Source organism: Antechinus flavipes, chromosome 3, assembly GCF_016432865.1.
Source record: "Antechinus flavipes isolate AdamAnt ecotype Samford, QLD, Australia chromosome 3, AdamAnt_v2, whole genome shotgun sequence".
Taxonomy (NCBI): Eukaryota; Metazoa; Chordata; class Mammalia; order Dasyuromorphia; family Dasyuridae; genus Antechinus; species Antechinus flavipes.
In genome coordinates this window covers 10,744,762-10,764,677 of record NC_067400.1, presented here as the reverse complement: position 1 = coordinate 10,764,677, position 19,916 = coordinate 10,744,762, and the positions used below count along the sequence as shown (strand labels likewise).

The following is a 19,916-nucleotide window of genomic DNA, read 5'->3' as shown; positions in this document are numbered from 1 at the left end:
GCTCCACTCAGACCCTTCCTTTGCCCTCAAGTCTCAGTGGCTGATCCAGGGTCTTCCTCCATCACTGACCATTCTATTGGCCCATTTGAGGAGTTGGCTACTACCTTGAGGTGTCTCCTGAATCTTGAACCCTGTGCTCTTCATTTCTAGCTTTTTACATTCGTATCTCTCACCATGTCAGTCAGCTCTGACTCCCAGGACCAAGCAAAATATCCTCTTTGTTTTGGAAAGTGCTTCCCAAGCTGACCCCACCTTTCCTGGCTTCTTCCCTTTCTTTGCTCTCCACACTCCACAATCCAGCTGTGCTGCACTACTCATCCCTCTCCTGACTCCATTAAACTGTCTTCTGACTCCATTAGTTCTAGTGCCTTCCCTCTACTGCTTCTCTTATTTTTATACTATTCATAGCCAATTTGTACATAATTATAGACATGTCACTTCCCCCATTAGACTGTCAGCTTCTTGAGAGCAGTGGCCATGTTTCCACCTTTTTTTTATATGTAAGCATTTGGCACAGTGCCTGAGTGTACAGTAAGGACTTGATAAACACTCATTGACCTACTGGCTATTATCTGGACCTCTCTTTCCCAAATGGGAAAATGGGATTGCATTTGGGGATTTTTCAACCATTTGAATGTACCCTGTTCTTTCTCCTTGAAAGAAAGCCTTTCCTCTGGGCTCCAGTGTTGTTCCCATGAGGCTGTATGGTTGTGACTTCTACTCCAAAGAATTTTAGTTACAGTTCAGCCAAAGAGCAACAGCCAAGTCTAGGTAGGTGTAAATGGACAGATGGGTATTACTGCAAGAAGCTGTGGGAAGAATTACAAAGAGCTTTGTCAACACAATGCACAATTGGAAGAAAAGATCTAGGGAAATGAGGGAGAGCATTAACCAAGAGGTACAAAATGGGACCCAGGTGACATTTGGATCTTTGGAACAAGACATTCAGATCCTTGGAAGAAGTCCTCCAAGCATGGAGACTATTGAGTATTGTCAGGAGGACGCTGACTATGCAATGCAAGATGGAAAAATGTGGGTGGGTTGAGAACTGAATCATTGGCCGGAATATTCTCATTGAAAATATCTGTGGTTGGGAAACGAATGTGAACTATCTGCATTTTTGTTTTTCTTCCCGGGTTATTTCTACCTTCTGAATCCAATTCTCTCTATGCAACAAGAGAACTGTTCGGTTCTGCAAACATATATTGTATCTAGGATATACTGCAACATATCCAACATATAAAGGACTGCTTGCCATCTAGGGGAGGGGGTGGAGGGAGGGAGGGGAAAAAAAATCAGAACAGAAACGAGTGTCAATATAAAGTAATTATTAAATAAAAAATTAAAAAAAAAAAAGAAAATATCTGTGGTTTATGGAAGCAAAATTTAAGTGACCCCCCTCCTCCTAAGGTATGAGCTCATCGAGGTCAGGATCTATGTCTTATATCTCCTTGTATCCCACACCCCACTGTCCAATTAATGCTCTGAACTTAATGGACACACCCAGTAAGTATTTGTAATGTTAATTCATCATGATCAGAAAGTTTAGCAAAATAATTTCAAATTAAAGGGAGAACAAAAAAGGAAAAACTTTATTATACTCAGCATGGAATTGTGGGATACCAGATACTCTCTCTTTTCCCTCCATTTCACTATCCCAAGCATGACACGAGGTGTGTGTGTGTGTGTGTGTGTGAGAGAGAGAGAGGGAGAGAGAAAAAGAGAGAGAGAGAGAGAGAGAGACAGAGACAGAGACAGAGACAGAGGGAAATTGACATTCATGGTGGAAGAATCAGAGAATTAGGGTGCTCAGCAGGTCCTGGACACTCATTTGATCTTGATCCTTCTGGGAAAGGAAGCACAATGGGCAGCTCCTCTTTTTCCAGCAGGAAATGGGATGGTAGGTGTAGGACCTCTCCCAGGGGCTCTGTTGTCAAGCTGACATGTGCAGGGAAGGTCACGTTAGGTTTCTTTTCCTTGTCATCTTCAATCTTCCCTACAGACGGGTCAGGCAAAAACTGGACAGATCCCTTTGGTCCCTCCAGTGGGGGTGCATCCGTGGAGGAGGCCATTTTCTGGGGAACCTGGTGCTCTGGAGAATAGCTCTCAGGGGCTGAAGTTGGCTGAAAAGAGGGACACCTTCAAACACACACAGCTCACCACCAGAGCCTCCCTAGACCCATTCTTTCCACCAACCTACTAAGTGCTCCCCACCTCCCTCTTCATTTTAACATTTTAGCTGAGTCATTTGGGGCTAAGTGACTTGCCCAGGGTCATACAGCCAGGAAGTGTTAAGTGTCTGAGAGAAGATTTGATCTCAGGTCTTCCTGACTTCAGGGCTGGTGCTCTATCCACTGCACCACCTACTGCCCCTACTTAGCTCTCTCAAAGAAAGATTTCAAGAGTGTGACTTTCAGAGATCCCCAATAAAAAAAGGCTTTGAAAACTGAAAGATAAAAAGTCTTTTCTCATGCCAAATGTAGGGGAGAGGGAGAGTGACCTTCTCTAAGCTGATGGTTCCCAGCAGGACAACTCTGCAGTCCCTTCCCGAGGGACTTTCCTCCCACATGGGAAATGCAATGCCAGAGAGTTCTCTGAGCGGCCACCGCTGTCCAAGGTACTGGGAAGGGTGAAAGAGCCCAGCTATATAAAGGACCTAGCAACACTTAGCACCTTCTGGAAATGTGGGATCCACCCAGGCACTCAGAGCTGTAGTCAGTGGCTGAGGGCTGAGCATGGATTCAGGAGAGCCCTGGACTCCAATTCTGCCCTGACCCTACTAGCCATGTGACCATGGTCAAGTCCCTCACTTGATCTTTGGGGGCAGCAATATTCTAAAAGGCATCCACGGTGTCGTGGATAGAGAGCCGACCAATCCCAGAAGCAGAACAGTCTGGGTCCCTCACATACTGGCTCCACGCTCCTGAGCAAGCCTCTGAACTCTCAGTGGTCTCAGCCACTCAGACACTCAGGCACTCCCAGACAGTCAGGACAGTCTAGGACAGTCAGGACCCTCTGGGACCATCAGGACACTCTAGGAGAGTTAGGAGACCCCCAGATAGTCAGGACACTCCCAGACAGTCAGGACAGTTTGGGAAGTCAGGACCCTCTGGGACAGTCAAGATACTCTAAGACAGTCAGGAGATTTCCAGATAGTCAGGACAGTCTAGGACAGTCAAAATACTCTGGGACTGTCAGGAAACTCCCATTCAGTCAGTCAGCTGCAAACAGGTGCTGCTCTGTCTTGTTAGAGAGAGTTTCCTCCCCCAGAATTCCTTCTAGACAAAATTCCCCTGGAGCCCCCAGACCCACGGTCCCCTAATCCCTCCATCACAGGGAGAAGGAGAGCCCCACATACGAGCTGTAGGACAGCCCTGGCTCTGACTGGATCCTGCAGGGAGGGAGGATGAGCGAGGATTTAGATCTTTGTCTCGCCCAGTAGGAAACGGAGGCTGAGAGAGTAAATTCCCTGCCCAAGGAGGACACCAAGTTAGGCAATGGCAGGAGCAGGATCAGCACAAATGGGCTAGCCTAGTGTTCCTTTGGCTGAAAACGTCAGGGGCAGGGCACCTGCTGTTCACCTGGGTGGGGGCAGGGCGTCCACTAGCCATGAATGTGGGGGCAAGACTTTCACTCTCCACTTGGGTGGGGAAAGGTTGCTCGCTGTCCACTGGGAAGAGTGGGCAGGGGATCCAACTGGGGAGCCCTAGCTGGAACTGTCTCCCCTTCAGCAAAGAAGGGAAGGGGGAAGGAGTGGGCAACAGGAGCAAGGGAGGGTAGGTGGCCATCTCCCTACTGTTGGGGGATAGCGCACACAACTGGACTGAACAATACCTGGCTTTGGAAGAATTCACACGTCCCAAAGACATATTTTGGGAGGGCCTTGCGATTTACAGAACCTGCGCAAATCCCTACGGGCTGGAAAAGGGGGAAAATAGGTGATTGTTAGGGAGAGCTGTTGCCCACAGTGAAGAGGGGCTCTCTTCTGCTCTTGCTAGCCCTTCCCAGGAGGCTTCCCAACCCTCTCAGAGAGACCAGTGCTCCTCATTTTTCTCCCAGCTACCCTACTGAATCTCCTTCTAGAGCTTCTCTGGGATGACCCCCAACCCTTTCCTCCCAAAGCCATGATCCTTTGGAACTGGAAGTACCCAATGCCCCTTGAGGTTCTCTCTTTCACTGCCTGATCCTTCCCAAGGAGGGAGCCCACTCCAGCCACGAGCCCAGCCTGTGCAGAGTCCCGGATCCCAGGGCCTTCCTTCTCTGCCTCCCCCCCCCCAACCTCCTTCTCTGTTGTCCTCCCCCACTGGGGCAAAAGCTTCTCTGAGGACAGGCACTAACTTTGGTTCCACTGCCATTTGTGCTTCTGGATCTGAGCTCAGAGGCTGGTACACAGTAAGCACTTCATTAAAGCTCTGGTGGAGGCTCAATTACCTTTTCAACCTTAGAGAACATCCCAGCAAATAATACCAGGTAATGGAGGGCCCCAAACTCATTTAAAAGATCTTTTCTTATTGATTTAGCCAATTTTGTTCTAAAACCCCTGGGGGAGAAGAACCATAATCCTTGGCCAGGAGCTTACCTGGGCATCAGCAGGTGGCTGAAGACATTGGTCAGGCAGTGACTCGTTGCAGGGCGACTCGGTGACTAAGAATTCCACGGAGTAGGAAGGGCCCATGACCCACTGGAGGGAGGAAGAGGAAGGAGGCAAGGGAAAGAGAAGGTGTAGAGAGGCAGGGGAATGGGGATGAGTCAGGAGGGGAGATGATTATTATCTTGTAGAACCCAAGCAGGGAACGGTTACATCAGCTTTCAACTTCTGTAGACCTGAAGCTGATTATGTAAATGAAAACCCCAAGCCTGGAGATTCCCCTTCCCTGTGTCAGAGAAAGGTTAATTCCTCACAATCCATATTGCAAGATGGCCTAAGATAATAGATAATCATGGGACAGAGAGAGAGAGAGAGAGAGAGAGAGAGAGAGAGAGAGAGAGAGAGAGAGAGAGAGAGAGAGAGAGAGACAAAGAGAAGAAGAGAGGAGAGGAGAGGAGAGAAGAGGAGACGAGAGGAGAGGAGAGAAGAGGAGAGGAGAGGAGAGGAGAGGAGAGGAGAGGAGAGGAGAGGAGAGGAGAGGAGAGGAGAGGAGAGGAGAGGAGAGGAGAGGAGAGGAGAGGAGAGGAGAGGAGAGGAAAGAGATCTTTCCTCTAACCATAGGGTAGTAGATAAACAGGACTAGGGAACAGTCTCCAACTTACATAAGTAAGAACTTTGGTGACTTTGAAGAGATGAAATTTCTTCCCCACTGTAGTCTCCTTGTTGATTTTTTCCAGAAATTCACTAACAGTTTGAAAAATCCTTGGATCTGAGAAGTTGGTGATGTACACAGGGCAATCGGGGCACAATGTGGCAAGTTCTCTTCTGGAAACTGATTTTTAAGCAAATAGGGAAAAAATAAACTTCTTTGTGCTCTTAAAATCACAGTTGCACATCATGTTATTATACTACATAAGGTAGCTGGGGAATTTTCAACACACTAAGTTCTTTTTTCAAGAAGCCTGTTATGCACAAAACAAGTCACTGAGTTCAAGCAAAATCCCCAGAAGTAAAATTCCTGCTTCCCAGATACTGCAGGTACCCTCAGGGACCTTCTGCTCTGCTGAGGATTTGATAGAGACATTAAGATTTTGATCAAAGATGAAGGTAAAGGTGAAGAGGGAATGCTCATCCAGTCTTTTCAGAGGATCTAAAGTCTGGAAGGATGATGAATTCTGGGGGTGGACAGTCAGAATCCAGGAGGAACTTCCAGGCCAGTGAACTGGGTAAGATAAATTTTATGTGAATTAATGAAAAGCTTAACATTTGCATTTAACAAATCAATGAGAATGGCCTAGGTTTGTCAGTCTCAGTAGGTTAGGAGCTTTGCTTAAAGTTAGGGGGCTGATCATGAACCTTTTATCTGCTGGACTGAGGCACTGCCCTTCAAATTAGACAAATGCTGTGGTTCAAATCAAGCCAACAAGAATTAATTAAGTGCCTACTGTGTGGTAGCACCGTGATGAACCCTGGGAATACAGAGGAAGAACATTGTCCCTCATCCTCAGGCTTTCACCATCTACTAAGGGAAGACAACGTGCAAACAACCATGCACAGATAAAATAAGTACAAGATGAATTGAAGATAATCCCAGAGAGAGGAACTAAGATCAAGAGGACTCCAGAAAAATCTTCCTGCAGAAGGAGAAAGCTGAGCTGGAACTAGGAGGAAATCAAGGAAGCCGGGAGCCTGGGAGAAGAGGGAGAGAGAGCCAGATATGAAATTAGGCGTGTCCTGTACAAGGAGCAGAGGGGAGACAATGACATATGGAGGTGAGAGAAGATGGGAAAAGTAGGAAGGTACCAGGTTATGGAGGTCTTTCTGAGTCAAATAGAGCTTTGATCTAAGAGGTAAAAAGAATAAGGAAGGTAAAAGGAGTTTGTTGAAGAGGGGAATAACATGATCTATGCTTTAGAATATCCGTTAGGCTGCTGAATGGAAGATGAACCATAGCATATATAGGGAAGGAGAATTTTGTTTTTGTTTTTTAGGAAATGATTTGTAGCATTAAAATCAATAAAACTTGAAAACAAATTCAATGGACCAATCAAAGGAAAAATACCTCACCTGGACGAATGGTGCAATTATAGGCAGGTAAGTAGAGAATTCTTCTTGGCAAGTTACTATAAAATATGGCTTTGCACTGGCCATAAATCTAGGGTCAAACACATTAGTTAACACGTTATAGTTGCTGAGAAAACAAGATGGTGTCCCTATTTCATTCCACAATTTTATCCCAAGATGCCCCCCATGATAATGGGGAACCTAATGAGAATGCAGGATCTGGAGGGAGACTTTTTCCATACTGAAAGAAATCATTATGGAGCATTTTTCAATTATTTGGAACGAGGGTCGAATATACTGTGAAACAATGGGATTCCACTGGCATGCATCGAAGTGAAAAGGGAAATATTTCCAAAAGTGGAAGCGACCTTGGAGCCCATCCATCCATTTTACAGATGAGAAAACTGAGGGCCAAAGAAATAGATTTATTCAAGTCATATAGCAAGTGAGTAGTAAAACTCACCAAATCAGCTTTCTCTGCAAGAGCACGAGGCTTTTTAGAACTAAACAAACTCAAGGACTCATTTCCTTTTGGCCCCTCTCCCCTTCCTCTCTCTGAATTCATTGAGAATAAACACTTACTGATTTGAAGAACTTCCCAATCTCACAATCCTTCCAGTTCTTCTTGCTGAGCACGTGACAATTCGTATCTACTACATCAAGAGTGAGGTAGTACACGGAGCCTGAACCTGCCTGTGAGGAGGGGAAATAAGAGATGTTTTATGCATGGCTCGCCCATGGCAGGCAATATTGTGCCAGGATCTGGAGAGCTGGGATCTGGGAATGAAAGAAAGTTGTAAAACCCTCAAGTTTCATTCCATGGAGCAATTGAGAATGGGATAGATTGGGAAGGATGATTCCAGTCATATTCAGTAAGGAGATAGCCCTGGCATTGGCCACCATTGCCCAAGAAGACTTCCCACCCACGATCCTCACCAAATTAAGCCAAGGAGGAGTCTGAGAGGCTTAATCTACCCTTAGAAAGTGAATTAAGAAGAGAAATGAGAGTGAAAATCAAGAAAATCTTGAAAAACTAATAAAGAACTTTATAAGAAAAACACTAGGGGCCCCAATTAGGGGCATACCCACTTTGCCCAAAGGCCAACCAAATTGCTTGTACCTTTTGACCCAGCAATGCCTCTACTAGGTTTCTATCCCAGTGAGATCATAAAAATGGAAAAAGATTTACAAGTGCAAAAATAGTTATAGCATCACTTTTCATGATGGCACCAATTAGGGAATGGCTGAATAAGCTGGGATGTATGAATGTAATGGAATCTATTGTGAGATGTAAGAACTGATGAGCAATGATGAGCAAAGCACATTTCAGAAAAAACCTGGAAAGACTTGTACAAATTGATACAAAGTGAAATAATCAGCACCAGGAAAACATTGTGCACAGTATCACCAACATTGTGTAATGATCAGCTATAATGGACTCAGTTCTTCTCAACAGCACGGTGATTTAAGACAAATATAAAGGACTCACAAAGGAAAATGCTATCCAGATAAACAACTGGTAGACTCTGAATGCAGACTGAAGCATGTTGTTTTCACTTCATTCTTTCTTCAGTTGTTTTCTTTTCATCTGTTTCTTCTTTCACAATTGTGACTAATATGAAAATATGTTTACTTGGTGAATTAACTATATCAAATTGCTTACCATTTTCAGAAGAGAGAAGGAGGGAAGAAAATTTGGAACTCAAAACTCTGCTAAAATGAATGCTAAAAATCTTCTTGATATGCAACTAGAGGAGAAAAGAAAAGGCTATGTTTAAAAAATAGAATTAGCCAAATGGAAAAGGAGATACAAAAGAAGAAGATAATTCCTTAAAAATCAGAATTGAGCAAAAGGAAGCAAATGACATTATGAGAAATCAAGAAACAATAAAGCAAAAACAAAAGAATGAAAAATAGAAGACAATGCAAAATATCTCATGGAAAAAAACTGACCTGAAAAATAGATACAGGAGAGATAGTTTAAGAATTATTGGACTGCCTGAAAGCCATGATCAAAAAAAGAGCCCAGATCATCATCTTCAAGAAATTATCCAAAAAAAAAAACCTACTCTGATATTCTAGAACCAGATTATATAATGGATAATCCACTAATCACTTCCCAAAAGTGATCCCAAAACTAAATTCCTAGGAATATTTTATCCTAATTCCAGAGCTTGTTCCAGAGTTCCAAGTCAAGGAGAAAATATTGCAAGCAGTCAGAAAGAAATAATTGAAGTATTATACAGCTACAGTCAGGATAACACAAGTGTTAGCAGCTTCTGCATTAAAGGATCAGACAGTTTGGAATATGATATTTAGAAGGCAAAGAAGCAAGGATTGCAATCAAGAATCAACTACCCAGCAAAACTGAGTACAATTCTTGGAGGAAATGGCTTTTCAGTGAAATAAAGGACTTTCAAATGTCCTTGAAGAAAAGAGCAAAGCTAAATAGAAAATTTGATATTCAAATTCAAGACTCAAGAGTATCAATAGGTAAACAGGAAAGGAAAATAAAGGAATTAATCAGGTTAATCAGTTTATAGTCTTACTTGGCAAGGTAATACTTGTAACTCATAAGAATTTTCTCCTTATTAATGGCAGTTAAGAGTATATATAGACAGAGGGCACAAGTGTGAGTTGAATATGAAGAGTTAATATCTAAAAAATAAAATAAAGTAAAATTAAGGGATGGGAGAAAGGGAAAGGGGGAGATGGAATGGGATAAATTATCTCACATAAAAGATGCTGGATATAGAGCTATACTTAACCCTACAGGAAAGCAGGAAGGGAAGGGGATAAGGGAGTATGATGACAAAAAGGAAAACAGGTTGGGGAAGGATAGACAAAAGCAAAATACTTTTGAGGTGGGACAGGGTGAAAGGAGAGAGAGGAGAGAATAAATGTGTGTGCAACAGGATAGGATAGGAGGCAAATACATTTAGCAATAGTAACTATGAAAAAAATTGAAGCAAACTTCTGCATTAAAGACCTCATTTCTCAAACATAGAGAACTGAGTGAATTTTATAAAAATAAGAATCATTCCTCAATTGACAAATGTTCAAAAGTTATGAACAGTTTTCAGATGAAGTAATCAAATGGAAAAAATGCTCTGTCTATTGCTAGAAGAAATGAAAATTAAAACAATTGTGAAGAAGTTATTTTTTCATACCTATCACACTGGCTAATCGAACAGAAAAGGAAAATGACAAATGATGGAGGAGATGTGGGGAAAACAAGCCATTATATACATGGTTGGTGGAGTTGTGAACTGATTCCATTATTCTGTAGAGCAGGTTGGAACTATGTTCAAAGGACTATAAAACCATGCACACCCTTGATCTAGAAATGCTATTACTAAGTTTGTATACAAAAAGAGAGAAAAACAAACAGGAAAAGAAATCATATCTACAAAAATATTTTAAGTAGTTTGTTTTTTTTTCTGGTGGCAAAGAATTAGAAATAGAGCAGATGTTCATCAATTGAAGAATGAATCAATTGTGTATGTGATTATGACAGAATACTATTGTGCTATGAGAAATGATGAGAAGAATGCCCTCAGAAAAACTGGAGAGATTTTCATGAGTTGATGCAAAATGAAATGGACTGTGTTCAATGTAACAGCAATCTTATAAGATGATCAGCCATGAATGGCTTATCTATTCTCAGCAATACAATGATCCAAAACAATTCTGAAGGATTTATGAGAAAAAAATGCTATCCATATACAGAAAAAGAACTGATGATATCTGAAAATATACCTTTTTAGTTTCTTTACTTTTCTTAAAAGTTTGGGGGGTCCATGTTTTCTTTTACAACATGACTATTATGGAAATGTTTTGCTTGACAATACATGTATAACCTATACCAAATTATTTGTTTTCTCAATGAAGGAGAATGAATGGGGTGAGGAGGGAGCAAGGGAGAGAAAATGGAACTCAAAGGTTTTAAAAATGAATGCTAAAATTATTTTTATATGTAACTGAGGGAAAATAAAATACTAAATACATTTAATGAAAAAGAAGAGAAAAAAACTTACATTCTCCTTGGGATGCAACATATAAGCAGAGAAATGATTATCAGCTCCAGAAACAACATGGTGTGGGGGCTAAAGAAAGGACTAATGACCTGAATGGTAAGGATGACCCAGTATTGAGTCTTTTCTTTGTGGAATATGGTCTGTGCAGTCTGGGACAAGTCACCTTAAATCTTAGGGTCTCTAGGAGACTTCCTAAGACTAGGATTTGCTAATCTGCCTGGATGAAGGGAGGTCCCCAACCACTTCAATGGAATCACAAGTCTGGACTAACAATGAAAACAAAAAGGGGAAGGATTAAGAGTATCTGCAAAGGCTCATCACCATCTACCCTAATTAACAGCTGAACTGAGCCTTGAAGAAAGCCAAAGAGGCAAAAGCTGAGCAAGTAGTACATGGCAGACATGGGAGATAAGCTGGGAAAGATCATGGTGGGAAGTAGGAGATGGACGGCCATTTCAGGGAAGATAAGTTATTTGGTTGTAACAGTGTGAGCAGATGGACAAGGATCCATACTGTTCCCACATCCCGCCATCCCCACTCCCTAGTGAACATCATTTTTTACCTGATGATGTTCTCGGACATCAGCCACTCGATTGAGTCTGAAGATGTAGCCTTCCTTCCGGTCCTCATTGATCTTTTCCAAAGCAAAGCCCGCCATAGACAACACTCGAGAGTCATTGCAGCTGGGCTCCAGGAGGAGAGGATGAGTCTGGAGGATCTGACCTGGGGGAGATGTACTCGAGGCACCGTGCAGCAGGATCAAGAGGCCCAGGGAGAGAATGAGGATCATCCTGCTGGACTGGCTGCCTCCGTCTGTAACAATGGGAGGCTAACAAATGGGATGCACATCTCACCTTTAAGCCCTTTTATCCCCTGAATTCAAGGCTGACCTTTGATGACTGGGAAGCCGGATGTTACCTGAAACCTGCAAGCGATAATCAAATCAATGATTGACATGCACTTTACTAAGTTGGGGGGCGGGACAGAGCTCATTTCCACTTAAATTTTTCTGACCCGGCTCCCCTCCACTTTTTAATCACTGATTAATAAGCTCTGTTTTCCCAATCATTTCCAAAGTGATTACTCAAGAAGTCAAAGCAAGCCATTTACCCCAAGTTCCTGCCAATGACTCATTAGATTCTGGCTCTTTCCCCAGGTTCTCACAGAACCTCATAGGTAGAAGGGTCCACAGAAACCAGGTGACCCAACCTTGACCAGAACAAACATCTCTTCTAAGTCAGACCCAATAACCAGTCTTCCTGCCTCTACTGCAAGACCTTCAGGGACAAGGAGCCCAGTACCAGCTAATCAAACAACCAGAATGTAGTAAAGCCCTATAATGTGCCAGGTATTGATCTAGTTACCACTTGTACAGAAATAAAGAATGAAACAATTCCTGTTCCCAAGAAGTTTATATTAGAATGGCATGTGTGTGTGTGTGTGTGTGTGTGTGTGTGTGTGTGTGTGTAATGTACATATATGGGATAAATATAGGTAAAACAAAGGCAGAATGGTTGGGGTGGGTCACAATAAGTCAGTAATTTGGGAAAGGATTCAGGAAGGAAATGGTACCTTAGCTGCATCCCGAGGGCATGGTGATGAAAGGGATTTTTCTGGGCATGGGGCCCTTCTGTGCCAAGTCCCAGAGAGAAGATATGCAGTATCTCATGTGAGAGAACAGAGAAGAAGTCAGCTTGGCTGGATCGCAGGGAGAAGGAAAGGAAGGATGCCCAATGGGGCTGAAAAAGTCAGTAGAAAGAGGAAAAGAGGAAGAGAGTGAAACTTGGCAAAAGATGAACAGTGAAAGGACGATGGGAAAGGAGATTTAAGAGCAGAATTGACTGAAGAGTTAAGAGTTACCAGTTGGTGTGCATACCCTTTGATCCAGCAGTGTTACTACTGGGCTTATAGTCCAAAGAGATTTTAAAGAAGGGAAAGGGACCTGTGTGTGCAAGAATGTTTGTGGCAGATCTCTTTGTATGGCCAGAAACTGGAAACTGGGTGGATGCCCATCAATTGGAGAATGGCTGAATAAATTGTGTTTTATGAATATTATGAAATATTATTGCTCTATAAGAAATGACCAGCAGGATGATTTCAGAGAGGCCTGGAGAGACTTACATGAACTGATGCTGAGTGAAACGAGCAGGACCAGGAGATCATTCTATACTTCAACAACAATACTATATGAGGATCAATTCTGATGGACGTGGCCATCCTCAGCAATGAGATGACCAAAATCAGTTCCAATAGAGCAGTAATGAACTGAACCAGCTACATTCAGTGAAAGAACTCTGGGAGATGACTATGAACCACTACATAGAATTCCCAATCCCTCTATTTTTGTCCGCCTGCATTTTTGATTTCCTTCGCAGGCTAATGGTACACTATTTCAAAGTCTGATTCTTTTTGTACAGCAAAATAACTATTTGGACATGTATGCTTATATTGTATTTAATTTCTACTTTAACATATTTAACATGTATTGGTCCACCTGCCATCTGGGGGAAGGGATGGGGGGAAAGAGGGGAAAAATTGGAACAAAAGTTTTGGCAATTGTCAATGCCGTAAAATTACCCATGCATATAACTTGTAAATAAAAAACTATTTTAAAAAAGAGTTACCAGTTGGGCCAAGATTAAAAAGGGGAGAAGTGAAATCAGCTAAGGGACCAGTCCCATTATTTTCAGAGAATGATCTGATCTTATGGTGATAATTATCAGTGGCTCATTATTATTAAAGGAGGTGTAATTATGGATATTAGTGCTGCACCTGCTATTTAGTTGGTGCTTCATAAATGTGAATTTATTGATTGGCTTGTGTCCTGTTATTTTTATTAGTGTCTCTTGTTATTGTGGAGTCACATATTCTAACTTTGACCCCCAAATCCAAAGGTTCCTATTCTGGTTTGTATCCTCCACTGCCCTGACTACACCCAGGTTCAAAGGTCACAGGAAGATTAATTCTGTAAAGTAGAAATTATACCCCGAATCACTCTGTGCCCCCTCTGTGAGAATATTCCCCAAATTCATTGATTTCTTTCTCTTTTGTGGGTGGGAGGCTTCCTATGCCAGTGCAATGGTTGGTCCAGTCCATCGTGATCATCACCTCAATGCATCAACCCAACAAAATTGTCCTGAGAGGGAGGCTATTTTCTTGCATTTGTACATGCGGGGCCTAGAATGTCAGTTTGGCTAATTTTAGAAAGCCATATGAAAGACATTGATGCTTATTCAGTCTCAAAATATATTGGAGTCAGAACACAAGAGCTTTAAATGCTAAAGCAAGACTTTGGATTTTATCCTAGAGAGGAAAAAGAGGCTAGACTTTCTTGAGCAGAAATGTGACATCAAATTTGCATTTTGGGAAGATGAATATGGCAGCTACATGGAAGAGGGATTAGAAAGGGGTAAAACTGGAGGCAGGGGAGGCAGGAAGGAGGTAATGCAGTAACTGAGGAGAGAACTCATGACTGACTTGAGGGAAATCATTAGTTGTGATTGGAAGGGCCAGTCATCACAGCACTATGCTGTGGCTGTATCCTTGGGAGGTATCCTGTCACCAGATTTGAGATCTGGTCATAGAAGGGATCTCACAAGATGCTCAGACAGAAGAATTACTTCCTCAGGGTCTCACAGGGCATGATGGGAAATCCTCCTGAAACTCAGTTCAGGGACAGCTCCCCTCCATACTCTGACTCTGGCATTATGCTTGGTTTTTTTTTTCATTTTTTTAATTATAGCTTTTTATATTCAAAACATATGTATGGGTAATTTTTCAACATTGACCCTTGCAAAAACTTCTGTTTCAACTTTTCCCCTCTTCCCCTCCACTCCCTCCTCTAGATGGCAGGTAGTAACATGCATGTTAAATATGTTAAAGTATATGTTATATGCAATATATGTGTACATATTTGTATAGTTATCTTGTTGAACAAGAAAGATAGGATTTAGAAAGAAGATAAAAATAACCTGAGAAGAAAAAAACAAAAATGTAAGCAAACAATAACAGAAAGAATCGAAATGTTATGTTGTGGTCCATATTCATTTCCCAGTGTTCTTTCTCTGGGTATAGCTGGTTCTGTTCATTACAGATCAGTTGGAACTGATTTGGATCCTCTCATTGTTGAAGAGAGCTACGTCCATCAGAACTGATCTTCATATGGTATTGTTGTTGAAGTAGATAATGATCTGTTGGTTCTGCTCATTTCACTCAGCATCAGTTCATGTAAGTCTCTCCAAGCCTCTCTGTATTCTTCCTGCTGGGAATTTCTTATAGAACAATAATATTCCATCACATTCATATACCACAATTTATTGAGCCATTCTCCAATTGATGGGCATCCATTCATTTTCCAGTTTCTAGCCACTACAAACAGGGCTGCCACAAACATTTTGGCACATACAGGTCCCTTTCCCTTCTTTAGTATTTCTTTGGGAGATAAGCCCAGTAGTAGCACTGCTGGATCAAAGGGTATGCCCAGTTTGATAATTTTGGGGGCATAATTCCAGATTGCTCTCCAGAATGGTTGAATTCATTCACAACTCCACCAACAATGCATCAGTGTCCCTGTTTTCCTGCATCCCCTCCAACATTCATCATTATCTTTTCGTGTGATCTTAGCCAATCTGACAGGTTGTAATGATATCTCAGAGTTGCCTTAATTTGCATTTCTCTGATCAATAGTGATTTAGAGCATATTTTCATATGGCTAGAAATAGTTTCAATTTCTTCATCTGAAAATTGTCTGTTTCTATCCTTTGAACATTTAGCAGTTGGAGAATGGCTTGATTTCTTATAAATTAAAGTCAATTCTCTATATATTTTGGAGATGAGCCTTTTATCAGAACCTTTAGCTGTAAAAAATGGTTTCCCAATTTATTGTTTCTGTTCTAATCCTGTCCTCATTAGTTTCATTTGTACAAAAGCTTTTTAATATTTTTGAAATTTTTTATTATGTGATCAATAATAACTTCTAGTTCTTCTTTGGTCCTCCACAAATTCCTTCCTCCTCCACAAGTCTGAGAGGTAAACTATCCTATGTTCCTCTAATTTATTTATAATCTCATTCTTTATACCTAAATCATGAACCCATTTTGATCTTATCCTGGTGTATGGTATTGAGTATGGGTCCATGCCTAGTTTCTGCCATATTAATTTCCAATTTTCCCAGGAATTTTTGTCAAATAATGAATTCTTATCCCAAAGGTTGGAGTTTTGGGGTTTGTCAAACACTAGATTGTCCTGTGAACCTAACCTATTCTACTGATCTATTTCTTAGCCAATACCAAATGGTTTTGGTGACTGCTGCTTTATAATATAATTTTAGATCAGGTACAACTAGGCCACCTTCATTGGATTTTGTTTTTCATTAGTTCCCTTGAAATTCTTGACCTTTTGTTCTTCCAGATGAATTTTGTTGTTTTTTCTAGGTCAATAAAATAGTTTCTTAGGAGTCTGATTGGTATAGCACTAAATAAATACATCAGTTTAGGGAGTATTGTCATCTTTATTACATTCGAAGAGCCTATCCAAGAGCATTTAATATTTTCCAATTATTTAAATCTAACTTTATTTGTGTGGAAAGAATTTTGTAGTTTTGTTCATATAATCCTGACTTTTCCTTGGCAGATTTATTCCCAAATATTTTATGCTATCGACAGTTATTTTGAATGGAATTTCTCTTTGTATCTCTTGCTGTTGGATTTTGTAGATGATGTATAAAAATGCTGAGGATTGATGTGAATTTATTTTGTATCCTGCAACTTTGCTAAAGTTGTGAATTATTTCTAATAGCTTTTTAGTAGAATCTCTGGGGTTCTCTATCTGCACCATCATATCATCTGCAAAAAGTGATAATTTGGTTTGCTCATTACTTACTCTAATTCCTTTAATCTCTTTTTCTTCTCTTATTGCCAAAACTAGCATTTCTAATACAATATTGAATAGTAATGGTGAAAGTGGGCAACTTTGTTTCACTCCTGATTTTATTGGAAATGATTCATTTATCACTATTACATCAGCATCATGTTTGTTTGATGTCCTCAAACTAAGTCAAACCACAACAGTGGATATTCATTAACTCTCTGAGAAAAACCAATACACCCACTCAGCTCCACAGCTGCCCCTCTCCTGCCCAGGCAAGGCTTTCTAGCCTTAGACAGCCAAAGGTCAGTGAACATGGGGGCTAACCTGGGTCTCCAGCATCATTTTATTGATGGCCAGAACTTCATTAAGCCCATGGTCCATCTGCGGAAACCTGTTCCATTGCCCACTGGTCACCACACATGCCACACGATCATAATTGGCCAACATCATGTCCAAAAAAAAGCAGGAGTGCAAATCTGGAGAACTTGATTGATTGCTGTGTCCACACCATGAGTGCTGAAAGGTCCTAGAGTCCTAAACATGGCCTGGCCTTCCAACACCTGAGTGGGTCAGGACTTTCAATGGAAGTCTACACTCATTTGAAGCATCCTTAACTCTTCCCTCTCCCTTCACTACTCCCCCATTCCCTATACTATAAGTCCCCAAGTCTGATACAAATCTTAATTCTGCTAAGATGACTACCTATTTTCCATAGGTATATTCCTTTCTTTCATTTTTTTCCTTGGAATAATTAAGGTTAAGTGACTTGCCAAGGGTCACACACCTGGGAAGTACTATGTGTCTGAGGACAGATCTGAACTCAGGTCCTCTTGACTTCAGGACTGGTGCTCTACTGCATCCCTAGCTGTCCCTATTCCTTTCTTTTAAATATTATTTTATTATCATGAAGCCACAATCAGGGTCACATAAGATTTAGCAGCTACTACTTTTAAGTTCTACAACATTTGTTCTGTTATTCTGGATGACAAACGAGATAGGATTAAAACTAAGAATAATTTACTCAGCAAAATTCAATGTGCTCTATCAAGGGAAAAAATGAATATTTGCTGAAATAGAGGACTTTAAAATATTCCTAGAGTTTAGAGCTGAATAGAAAGTATGACATACAAAAACAAAATTCAAGAGAAGCATAAAAAATAAACATAAATGAGAATAATAAAAAAATATTTTCTCCAGTTACATATCAAGAAAAATTTTAGCATGTATTTTATAGGATTTTTCTTCCTTCTTCTCTCTCTTTTCTCCCTCTTTCAAAGATGGTAGTTAGTGTCATATAGATGTGCCATCATGTAAAACCTATTTCCATATTTATCACAGTTGTAAAAGAAGAAACAGATCAAAAGGAAAAAACCACAAGGAAGAATAAATAAATAAGCTAATAATAATAATAATAAGGGAATATACCTTATAAATAAATATAACAATAGTATTTATTATTATAATAATAAATAGATGATATATAAATTAATAAATAAGGGATTTAATAATAAGGATTATGCTTTTATCTGCACTCAGAGTCCATCAGTTCTTTATCTGAATTTGGATAGCATTTTCTTTTGTGAATTCTTTGAACTTGTCTTGGATCATTATGTTTCTGAGAAAAGTTTAACAACTGATCATCATACAATGTGGCTGATATTGTGTACAATGTTTTTCTAGTTTGGCTCATTGCACATTGTATCAGTTCCTACAACTTTTTCCAGGTTTTTTTTTTGACCTCTGCTTGTTCATTATTTCTTATTGCACAATAGTATTCCATTGTATTCAGATTCTTCAGTCATTCCCCTGTTGATGGACATTCCCTCAGTTTCTAATATTTTGCCACCACACGGAAGGCCGTTAAAATAGTTTTGTAACAGTAGCTAGATGGTGCAGTGGATAGAGCAATGGCCCTGATATTGGAAGGCCCTACCTTCAAATCTGGCCTCAGATACCTAATACTTCTTAGCTGTGTAATCCTAAGCATATCACTTAACCCTAATTATATCAGAAAAATAAAAGGTTGTCATAAATAGTCTTGCACATGTAGGCCCTTTTCCTTTGTTTAATAATCTCTTTGGGATACAGACCTAGTACTTATATTGCTGGATCAAAGGGTATTCACAATTTGGTTACTTTAGGGCATAACTCCAAATTGTTCTCCAGGATGGTTGGATCAGCTCCTAACTCCACCAACAATGCATTAGTGTCCCGATTTTCCCACATCCTCTACATTATTTATCACTTTCCCTTTTTGTCATATTGTCCATTTTTATAGGTGTGAGGTGGTAAAGTAATTTGAAACCCTTCTTCATATACCTATAGATGGTTTTGATTTCGTCATCTGAATACTGTCTGTTCATATCCATTGGCAATTTGTCAGTTGGGAAATGACTTGCATTCTTATAAATTTGATTCAGTTCTCAAAATATTTAAGAAATAAAGTATTTATCAGAGATGTTTACTGTAAAGAGTGTTTCCCAGCTTTCTGCTTTCCTTCTGATCTTGGTTGCAATAATTTTGTTTGTGCAAATGCCTTTTAATTTAAAATAAAATTATGTGTTTTACATTTTATAATGCTCTCTGTCTCTTGTTTGGTCTTGAATTCTCCTTCTGATAGTCTGATAGGCAAATTATTTCTTATTCTTCTAATTTTCTTAGAATATCACCCTTGATTCTAAACCATGTTTTACTTTGATCTTATCTTGATATATAGTATGGATTGAACAAAACCTATTCAGCAGTTGTGGGTTAATTGAGAGTAAACTGCTGAAGGATAGATAAAGTACCATTTTTGGTTTTGTATCCTTAACTTTTAGCATGGTACCACCACCCATCTATTTTTTTATCCAAATTTTTTTTAACAGAAGCAATCTTTGGGGATCTTCATGTGTCCAGGTTTCAGACCAAGAGGTCTCTATTCCTGCCAATGAGGCACACAGGAGTCACTTTATTTCATTAAAGCAGGGACAGTCATGCCCTTTCCTATGCCTGTGACATGAAGGAGTTTAAGAGTTTGAGGACAGGCTCTTGAAATTGGAGGGAAAAAGAGAGAGGGTCTCACAAAGGCATCTGACCCAATTCATTTCAGCCACCAATCATGGAGGTCTTACCATGAGCCAAGAATTGGGAAATTTACCTTCAAAAGATTTAGATTTGATTGGTGTTGCCATATACATATTGAAATAAATATAGCATTTTTTGAGGAACATACTAGCAGCTAAGGAAAATAGAAAGGAGAGATAAAAGCACAAATAGTGCACCCGGAGCCAGGAAGAACCAGCTAGCAAATCACTTAATCTCTGTTTGCTTCAGTTTCCTCAAGTGCAAAATGGGGATTATGACAGCACCTCCCACAC

General features: G+C 40.5%; 1 protein-coding gene across 1 annotated transcript; it reads right to left on the bottom strand.

Annotated features, from left to right (window-relative positions):
- Positions 1 to 1,564: 1,564 nt before the first annotated feature.
- LOC127558386 (fetuin-B-like) lies at positions 1,565 to 11,479 on the bottom strand. Its single transcript, XM_051991767.1, has 7 exons — positions 11,252 to 11,479; positions 7,235 to 7,345; positions 6,656 to 6,743; positions 5,251 to 5,420; positions 4,580 to 4,681; positions 3,835 to 3,918; positions 1,565 to 2,123 (listed from the first exon to the last, which is right to left on the bottom strand). The coding sequence occupies exons 1-7, from the start codon at positions 11,477 to 11,479 to the stop codon at positions 1,779 to 1,781; spliced, it is 1,128 nt and encodes a 375-aa protein (XP_051847727.1). The 3' UTR covers positions 1,565 to 1,778.
- Between the last annotated feature and the right edge of the window lie 8,437 nt (positions 11,480 to 19,916).